Genomic DNA, 9,841 nt, shown 5'->3' on the forward strand with positions numbered 1-9,841 from the left:
TATTTGGGAAGATTTATCGATGGATTTTGTTCTTGGTCTTCCCCGTTCTCAGAAAGGACGAGATTCAATTATGGTAGTCGTTGACCGTTTTAGCAAGATGGCTCACTTTATCCCATGCAGGAAAACTGACAATGCTTCTAATATTGCTAATTTATTCTTTTGGGAGGTTGTTCGTCTTCACGGGTTACCTAAAAGTATAGTTTCTGATCGAGATGTGAAATTTCAAAGCCACTTTTGGCGCTTTTTATGGAAGAGACTCAATACTAAGCTTAATTTCAGTAGTACTTGTCACCCTTAAAGTGACGGTCAAACAGAAGTTGTAAACCGTTCTCTTGGTAATCTACTTCGTTGTATTATCAAAGATAAAGGTATCAATTGGGAAACGGCTATTCCTCATGCAGAGTTCGTTTATAATAGCACCGTTAACCGTACTACGCGAAAGACACCTATTGAGATAGTATACACCTCTCGGCCGAACCATGTGGTCGACCTCGTCCCTCTCCCTTCTATTGCCGAGTTCGATCCTCTTGCCGACACTTTCGCTTCTCATATCTTAGCTTTACATGATGAGGTTCGTCATAATATTTCTTTGGCCAATTCGTCCTACAAGGCGTCCGCCGACCGTCGTCGTGTTCATAAAGACTTCAAAGAAGGTGATTTGGTAATGATTTATATTTCGAAGCAACGTACTCCCGTGGGTACTTTCAAGAAGTTAGGCCAAAAGAAATTTGGTCCTTTCAAAATCAATGATAATGCGTTCGTGATTGATCTTCCATCGGATTTCAATATTTCCAACACTTTTAATGTTTCCGATATTTATCCATTTTTTCCGGACGAACCAATTTATGAAGACACCAACTTGGGGGCAAGTTGTTCCACGGAGGGGGAGTATGATGGCGGCCATCCTCCTATGGGCTTCACGGCCAGCCCAACTATAGGCCCACCGGCCTAGAAGTTATATTATTATAAGTTTCCTATTTTATTATTTAGGGTTTCTATGTTTAGGAATATTAGCAATCAAGGAAAGTAATATTAGTAGTTATCTTGTTTCCCACTTTGAGTCTAATTAGGAAAGCATAATCTCTATATAAGAGAAGTTCAGTTTATCTTGTAAGACATTGAATTGAGTTATAAACAAATCCCTTGATTGCATCTTCTTTCTTTACAGTTATTTTAGTTTATCTTTAGTTATTTCTTCTCTCTCTTCTTAATTCTAGTAATGGATTCTAAATTTAATTCGCTTCCGCAACAATCTACATCACAACCTCCTGACCCGGGCATGTGAAAACTACACTATTCACATTAACTTATCGTTAGGAAAAATGATATTCCTTTCATCCGTTTCTGGTGCATTATAGCTTAATTCTCCCCTTTAAGGGAATAGGGGCCTATCCTCCCACCCATGGGAGATGACATCTTCAATATTGTACTCAGCATTTGGGTGGACCCTGACTTGCACGGAAGCCTTTATTGACGGAGCTGCAAGTGGTGTTTCGGTTCTTTGGTTTATCATTTCCCCGCGATTGTGACATGATCTGTTCAACTGCGAATTCAATTTTTCAGTAAGACAAGCGCCTCCAAAACCTCCCACATATCCAAGGGGTTACGTTTGATATCCAGGGATATTTTATGAAGACTACTAAAGATTTGGGAACCCTCCATTTCTCACATAATTTAAATTGTTATTGGCATTTTTAACAGAACTTTACTCCAACCATTCAACAAAAAGAATAATAAGGAATTGTAAGTTTGAGGTGATAAGAAAATTCCGACCTACCGGATTCGAACCAGTGACCTAAGGATAATCTGTGAGAACACACTACAGTCCTCCGCTCTACCAACTGAGCTAAGGTCGGCTTTTTGTTTTTTATCACCTCACCGTACTTTGATGTTAATTTTCTCTTGATCCCAATTTGTGACCAACTCCTATTTTGTCCCTTTTAAGTGTGGGACAATTTGATTGGGTTCCAAGAGATTTTTTTTTTAGAAATATCTTTAAGGCTAAAACAGAATTAATTCTAAAATAAATAATCTTAAAACATTTATATCCACCTCATCTCTCCCGCCATTTAATCACTTCTCTATTCCATTTAATGATTTCTCTCTTTCATTTCATCATTTTCTCCTCACTTTGTGTCTCTCTATCTATCTCTCTCAAACATCTTTTCCTACAGAAAGTCGCTGACAGAAAGTCATCGACCGATCACTTTTTTTTACGATCCTCAAACTATTTTCTTTTTCTTCCTTATTCTCTCTACATTAGAGTTTGGGTTTTCCCAAACTCTAAATCTGGTTTGGTATTTTCCCAAACCAAATCATAAGCTTTGTTGAAGCTTCGAAACAAAGCTCCAATGAAGCATTTGTTTGAGGCTTCCTTGAAGCTTCAAATCTGGTTTGGGTTTCTCTAAATCAAATGAAAGATTTTGGGAAACTAGATTAAGGGTTTGGGGAAACCCAAACCGTAGTCTAGATAGAGGGCGATTAGATAAAAGGAAAGAAAATGAAGTTTAGAGCTCGCCACAAAAAGTGATCGGTTGGCAACCTTCTGTAAGAGAAGATGACGAGGAGTTAGGAGAAAGATGAAGTGGAGGAAAGAAGTGATGAAATAGAGGAGAAATGAGGTGGATATAAATGTTTCAATTTTTTTAGAATTAATTCTGTTTTAGCCCCTAAAAGTATTTTTGGAATAAATTAAAAAATATTATCATTAGTGGCCAAATGACCAAATCTTACTGCGTGACACTCATGGGGTCCAAAATAGAGAGTTTGTCACAAATTAGGGGATAAATTGAAATTAACTTTAGAGGCAATGTCCAAAGTTGATAAAGACAATCTCAGATAAAGGCAATCCCGCAAACGGTTAGTGGCAATGTGGTCTTGGGGCAATGCCCATCTTCCTTCTTATTCGCAAAAGGTCATCGGCAGACAATTTCCATCCGACGATCATAACAAAAACAAGACAACAATTCCCTTTTTCTTCTTTCTACTTTCTTTCTCGTCTTTCTCCCGCGAAAGGGAACAACTCATTTGCCAAAAATGTATGGTTCCCAGCGACACCCGAAATTTCGGTTAAGAGGCTCTACCGCTTCTCTAAAGAGAGAAAAAAGAGAGCCGTTCTTTTTTAATTAAGGAGGGAACTTTTTATTTTTTTATCAGTCGAAAATTGTTTGCCGATTACTTTTTGTCAGACAAGAAGAAAGAGCATTGCCTCTGACCATAACAGAGGTTAACCAAATTTTGGATGAAAGTTGTGTGCCGATTTCTTAAAGCAATGCTATAAACTTTCCTTAACTTGGTAATTAGTGAAAAATAGATGCGGGACACGTGATAAAATGTTGCCTTTGATTTCATGGACCTCATAGTCATATATGTACATGACTAGGACCCATGTCAATTCTCAATGTACGATGTGGACCCTCATTTTACAAAACATCGAAAGAAAGTCTGAAGTAACAGCTCACCTATTCTTTTCCCAACGGACCCACCACTACTACGAGTAGTGACTACTCCACTGGTACAAAACCCCACACGGATGCTCCAGCTGTTCCTATGGCCTACCATGTCATCATATACTAAAATTCTCATACGTCATTCTATTTGTATCCTATCCACCGTTCAGAAACTCATCTAACGGTGGGAATCAAGTTAAAACTTTGAAACAGTTTGTGTCAAAAACATCCTTCGTATTGAACCACATCTAACCTTATATGATCTTAAATTAAACTCCTACTAAAAATCCAACCAAAACTTCATTATTTATGCTTTGCTAGACTAGTCGTTTTCAGAAAAACTAGAACAAACTGAACTATCAAATTTTGTATGTGACATCACTTCGTATTTCCCTCACACTACTAACATATACTTTTTTTTTGTTAAGTAGTACGGATCAAATTAAAAAACCAACGTGTTCTTACAGTACAAAGAAATTAAAAAGAAAGGGATTCTACACCAAGATTCAGATTTATTCTTCTTTCTCGCTCGCTTCGCAAGCCTGTCTGCTGGCATGTTGAATTTCCGATTGACATAGTTGAATTTCACTCGATCGAGTTCATTTTTGGTTTCATGGATTTTCTTGATGTGTACTCGCGATTGCCACTGAATTTCATGCTTGGGATTCTGTAAATGTCTGATGATATAAATGTCTTTATAACTATGTTCAGCCGCCCAAAGAAGACCATTAAGGATGGCTAGTGCCTCCCCTTCTTCGCTATTCCTGCTTCTGGTAGTAGAGGTGTGAGCTTCAACGAAATTTGCCCCAGCATCATGAATAATTAAACTTATACCTGTCATTTCATTCACATTAGTAAAAGATGCGTCTACATTAATTTTCAGCCAAGAAGGTTCTGGGGGATTCCATTTGTTATTCATGGGTTTGATGTTTTTATTTTTCGATATCGTATGTTTAGGGAATTTATAAATCATTTTAATGATGTGAGATAGATCAATAATTTCGTGTTGAAAGCAATGATCACATCTGGTTTTCCATATAATTCATAAAATCGTTGATAGAAGATTCTGATAAGATGTATCGCTGAATTGAGGGGTGTATTCCCATGAAAATATCTATTCTGTCAAATTCTCTATTTTCTCCGAAATAATGTTAAAATGGAACCAGATATTCTTAGCAAGAGGACAATGGAGAATTTAGATGCAGATGCATTTTTGTTGTTCTTTTTTGTGACAACGCTTTATCCATAATATAAGTTTTAGATCCTTCTCGTTTTCTTACTCAAAATATGAGTATCCGTTTCTAAATCAATGATTAAGGGATCATAATCAGATCCACTTTTGGGATTCCTTTTCAATGAAAACAAAGGAAAAGACTTATATGATAATTAAAGAAAACTTGCTTTGAGGTGGTTCCCCACCTTATTTGTCCATTACTTTTCCCATACTTTTGAGTATCTAACAAGTTCTAAATGTTTCCCCATCCCACCACAATCAATATTTGCTAGTTTGAGAAAACGAAATTAATAGTACTAAGACATTACAAAGAAAGTAAATTATACATTATTCATCAAAAGTTTTACACCAAGACTATTAGGCCTTAAAGACGAAGTCGTCCGCCATTTTTATTTATGTGAAACCCATTTGTTGAACATTCCATTGTAGCATATATTGGGCTATAGAGAGCAAGGCCAACTTTCAAAACTCCCTCTTATTAAAAGAATGAGACCTTGAATTCTTTTTGCAAGACCATAAACATGAATATGAATATATGATATATATATATATTCGCTTCTCATTTTCTCCTTTCTCTTTGAGAAGCTTGGATGATGATTAATTATCATCTCGTAATCTCCTTACATACTACTTACTATATATCAAGAAACACCAAATAATGACCAAGTAAAAATGAAAATTGTGTGGGTAAACTTGGAAAGCTTAACAAATATATAGGTGGAGTGATTAATTTTAAGACCAACACTCTGGTGTGAGTGAATGATCTCTGTTGTGATCTTTACAATAATCGTAGACCAAGTAATGCTTCTGGGCCCACCACATAGCCCAGTACTGTCGTCGGCTAAGCCCACCGGACCTGTAGGGAGAGGCGGAAACGGGGTGGCACGAACGACTTGCATAGGCAGAGCAACCACTTAGTTTGAAATTTGTATACCGCCCAACAAACGGCTGGTACTGATAATTAGCTCTGTATCTTCCGTTTTCAGTTGCCCACGAGGATGCGTCCCATATTGATCCATATACCCACATTGGCCTCAATGGAAACGTATAGACGCTCTTCTTTAGATATCTCCTTACGGGAATATTGTCAACAAAAAATCTGCCAGGTCCACATAAATAATCAATTTACTACCATATGTCATAGACTAAGAGCAAACAGACACTTTAAGTGTAGGTTAGTTTATGTAGCACTATTTAAATTGATGGGCATTAATAGTGATAGTGGGAACTTAAACTTTTTAAACCCTCATTAGTGAATTTGATTTATAAATCATAAAATAATCAAAGTGGTAAGGTTTGAAAAGAAGAGAGCTATTTATAGAATTTAACTTTAAAAATAGGGTTTCTCACTTTGTCTCCCATAAATTTGTTTGTCAAATTTACTAGATCCACTTTACTATTTTTTAGTAAAAAACAATAGTCACACATCAAACAAAATTAAATGGCATAATTCTATTTAAACAATTTAAGTTAATATCACTTTTGTAACAAAAAAGAGAAGTTAATATGACTTGGCCTTTAGTTGAGTATAAATGGAGTTTTGCAAGACAGATATACTAAGAAAAATGGAAACTTACATAATCTCCTTGGGACTCCAAAGTATGGCATAATTATGAAAATTTGCAGTTGGATCAAACCATAAATGAAATTTCATCTCTCTTCCAATAATTTTACCGTCTCCGCTTCCTCTTATATATACATTTGTCTGCAATGTATATGGTTTTCCCGGTGTTGTTCCAAGAAACTCAATATCGACTTCATCGTGAAACCCTGGATGAGCTTCACTATTCGATAGCTATCATTTCCACAAAAATACATCGTGATTAATAACTAAACTATATACTATAAGTATTTATATACTGCATACTAAATTTAGGCCTATTCTCACATAAAAAGATGTTATTACTCCTGCAGTATAACCTGGTTGGAGCTTGATTGCAGTACTAAAATACCCGGATCGGTAGGGGCGAATTGACTTGAACCCACTTCCTGTTATGAAAACAAAATCAAGGAAATAAGGAAAAATGTTAAGAAAGAAAGAAAATCTAAAATAGGTGGATGAGATGTGGGTGGTGATTTTATATGAAAATATATACCTGTTTGACTATCAAGCCAGATTGTTAAAGAGTTTTGATCTAGTCTCTGATGTTGAGGACCCCATAAATTTCTAAATCCTTGATAAAACCCTATAGTTTTAAATTTGGAACTTGGGTAATAGCCAGGTGAAGGAATAGAATTGGTTGAAGGGATCATCAAGAATATAGTTAGATAAAGAAAGAGAGCCATGGAGAGCAAATTACAAAATAAGAGTAAGTGTAGAAGGAAATTATATAGAATGAGTGACACTAGATTTGGAGAGAGAGAGAGAGAGAGAGATGGGCAGCTACTAGGTATAGGTGAGACTGAGAGTGCAAGGCAATACTAGTGATATAAATAAAGGAGATTGGGAGGGGCCTCCTAGAAGGGAGGTGGTCATAAGGAGCTTGGATTGGAGGGTAAGTGGCTGGGGTTGAAACAGTACTACCCAATAGTTCAGACTTCAGAGTAAAATGTATTTGTTGAAGTAACCTAAATTCATAGTTTCATACATTTTTGCCAAGAAAACAAAATCATTAAAAGCAACACTAATGGTTGTATTTTGCTGCAAAATGTGGATATCTTCATTAAATTGAAAATAGTAATACCGAGTATAATATTTAAAAGGAAAAAAAATGTATAGGTAACTATTATTGGGTTACTCATTTGAAACTTTATAGATAAGCCACACCTAAAATGTTTAGTGCCTCTCCACTAAGGAGTGTTCTAGAACTTCAACCTACCAAGAAACTTGTTCAATTTCGTTTGTGCATCCACATAGTTCAATAGTAACTTTCAACTTTACGTTTCAGGTGTGAGGTCTATATGAACAAATGTTTGTCGTGACTATGCACAGTTTGATATTTTGTACTCTTAAATATGATTCTTGAGTTAGCGAGCAGTGCTAGTTATAGATTGACAATGTTATTTAAAGAAAAGTGCGACTTTTACGCGCTATGTTAAAGATATAACACATGGCATCCTTCTAGACTCATGAAGTGTCGAAGAAACCATTTTATACACCATTATTAAAGAGGACAACAATTCCAATTTCTCTTAAGTCGTTTCAAGAATTTCGGTTACATGTGGTGGTCTAGCAGAAAGCTTTTGGGAGACTTTTCTTTAACTACAATTCTCTCCATAATACCTAACTCAAATAATATTGATGACAAAGTATTTGAATTCAAGACCTCTGATAGGTTGGTCACTTCTAGCCCACCACATTAAGGGAGTGAAGTTGATATGTCATATGCATGCCTAAGATCATTCTCATAAGATTTTAAGGTTTAGTGTAAAATGTTAATTACAATATCATTTCAATAATGCTTACGAAGTTCGAGTTTAAGTCTAATTTCTACGATGGTTCTTTTAATTTCTCTGTACGTTTAATTTTATAACCTACGATTTCTTTTGAACACTAAGTATCTAAAATAGACCACTAGGGCTTAACAATGCCCCATTAGGAAAATGATGATTGTGGCAACACTCAACCCATGCTCATTGTCCTAATCATATGTATATTCCATATAAAAGTATCATTGTTTCTTAGAGGATATGAGAATTTATTCCTCAACTTGATACTAATGTAATTAATATAGCTAAATATCGCAACCACCACAATTATTTGTTTTTTGCAGAAAATCTAGACAAGATATCATATTTAATTTGAAAAACTATTGAAATCTCATATCTATTCTTTAATTTCAACTAAACTAGTCTCTCTCTCTCTCAAAACACAAAGTGTCGGCCATTGCATAGTAGTAACCTCTGCCAGTCTTCCCGACACATCTGAAAGAAGCTTAATTTCCTCAAGGACGTAAATGTACGTTAAAAACTTACTGCCCTAGACAAGTCTCTAGAGTGAGAGTCACATCTCTCTCTCTCTTTATTTAATGTTTTTCATCTCCTGTAATCAATGGCACACCTTCCATCTTGCTCCCATGATTCCAAAGAAAAAAATAATCAACCGTTAAAGTTTGTGGCCATCCAAATCAAAACCAATTGCCAATAAGTGGAGAGGACCTTGACCTTATATTCTTGGTTACTAGAATCTCATTCTCTCATGTGGGACTATTCTCACACGCCCCCTCACGTGTAGAGTTCTTTGACCCTGACGTGGAGCACGTGTGGCTTTTTACCTATCACGTGCGGCCCTAGCTCTGATACCATGTTAAGTTTGTGGCCATCCAACTCAAAACCAATCCACAATGAGTGGAGAGGACCTTGACCTTATATTCTTGGTTACTAGAATCCCATCTCATAGAATGCCCAGCCTGCAGTCTCCGGGCCGGCTGACGTAGCCAAACAAGATTTACTCTTATTCGGTTAATTCTACCGAGCTACGTCACCAGTTAGGATTCAGCTGGGAGACTGGTCGGGCAAAAGGTCATTTTCCAAATGTTCTGTAAAAAATGTCATTTTGTAATAATTTCAGTCATTCTGTACTTATTTTTACTACTTTATTATGAATCCCGAGTTGTATATATGTTGAAGGTTCATTGCAAAATTTTTTGTCAAAAATACAACTATTATCGCCCATATTGTTTGAATCAAATTATTAACTCCGTGACAAAGAGAAAGTATAATGTCAATACGATTTAAGTTCAAATGATGTCAACACTTGGATGGAATATTTTCATTAAGCCTGATTTATTAGGTCTCCGGGTACTTAATGTTGTAGGGCTTGTCATGGATGTTTGATTTGATTGTGTAAGAAGAATCCTTTTTTGGAAGACCAAGTGAAGACTTCCTTGGTTCATGGTTGATTCTATTCTTGAATATGCAAAGGTAGATAATATTTAATGGGTGTCTGAAAATGTACATCACAAGCAAGCCACCGACAAAAATTTGTTAGCGATCTTATACGGTGGAGATCTAATTTTAGGGAGTTAATTTCAAATAAGAATCATGAAACCAAATTATAATTGAGAATTATCTGGGGGTACGGTTAATATACATCTTTAGTATACAAAACCATAACAAAGTTAATGTGATGAAATATCGATATAGTTGTGGCCTATATGTGGATCCACAGGAGGAAGATCAACTTTGTCCGATGGGGTTTTGATTGTGATCTTAAGCT

At 36.0% G+C, this 9,841-nt stretch overlaps 1 protein-coding gene and 1 non-coding gene across 3 annotated transcripts; both read right to left on the reverse strand.

Moving 5' to 3' along the window:
* Window positions 1-1,767: 1,767 nt before the first annotated feature.
* TRNAY-GUA (transfer RNA tyrosine (anticodon GUA)) lies at window positions 1,768-1,856 on the reverse strand. The gene is given in 2 exon segments: window positions 1,768-1,803; window positions 1,820-1,856. It is a non-coding gene; the product is annotated as a tRNA-Tyr (tRNA).
* Window positions 1,857-4,987: 3,131 nt separating this feature from the next.
* LOC147558218 (putative xyloglucan endotransglucosylase/hydrolase protein 32) lies at window positions 4,988-7,271 on the reverse strand. 2 transcript variants are annotated; one of them, XM_086659780.1, is made up of 4 exons: window positions 6,780-7,271; window positions 6,572-6,672; window positions 6,261-6,478; window positions 4,988-5,782 (listed from the first exon to the last, which is right to left on the reverse strand). In XM_086659780.1, exons 1-4 carry the CDS (start codon window positions 6,967-6,969, stop codon window positions 5,416-5,418), a joined length of 876 nt encoding a protein of 291 aa, XP_086515906.1. In that variant the 5' UTR covers window positions 6,970-7,271; the 3' UTR covers window positions 4,988-5,415. The 2 variants fall into 2 exon arrangements, with proteins under 2 accessions (XP_086515906.1, XP_086515907.1); XM_086659781.1 differs by having other exon boundaries at window positions 6,590-6,672; window positions 6,780-7,089.
* Between the last annotated feature and the right edge of the window lie 2,570 nt (window positions 7,272-9,841).

The sequence above is a fragment of the Eschscholzia californica genome, unplaced genomic scaffold (genome assembly GCF_041429995.1).
Source record: "Eschscholzia californica isolate CP2 unplaced genomic scaffold, dmEscCali1.0.p SCAF_2, whole genome shotgun sequence".
NCBI classification, from domain to species: domain Eukaryota; kingdom Viridiplantae; phylum Streptophyta; class Magnoliopsida; order Ranunculales; family Papaveraceae; genus Eschscholzia; species Eschscholzia californica.

What these genes read in the sequence shown, in the direction of transcription:
- LOC147558218 (XM_086659780.1), bottom strand. Translation starts at nt 6,969, where the DNA reads ATGGCTCTCTTTCTTTATCTAACTATATTCTTGATGATCCCTTCAACC. An exon ending in CTGGCTTGATAGTCAAACAG is followed by an intron (nt 6,673 to 6,779) that starts GTATATATTTTC and finishes TTTTCATAACAG; the next exon opens with GAAGTGGGTTCAAGTCAATT. An exon ending in TGGAGTCCCAAGGAGATTAT is followed by an intron (nt 5,783 to 6,260) that starts GTAAGTTTCCAT and finishes TGGACCTGGCAG; the next exon opens with ATTTTTTGTTGACAATATTC.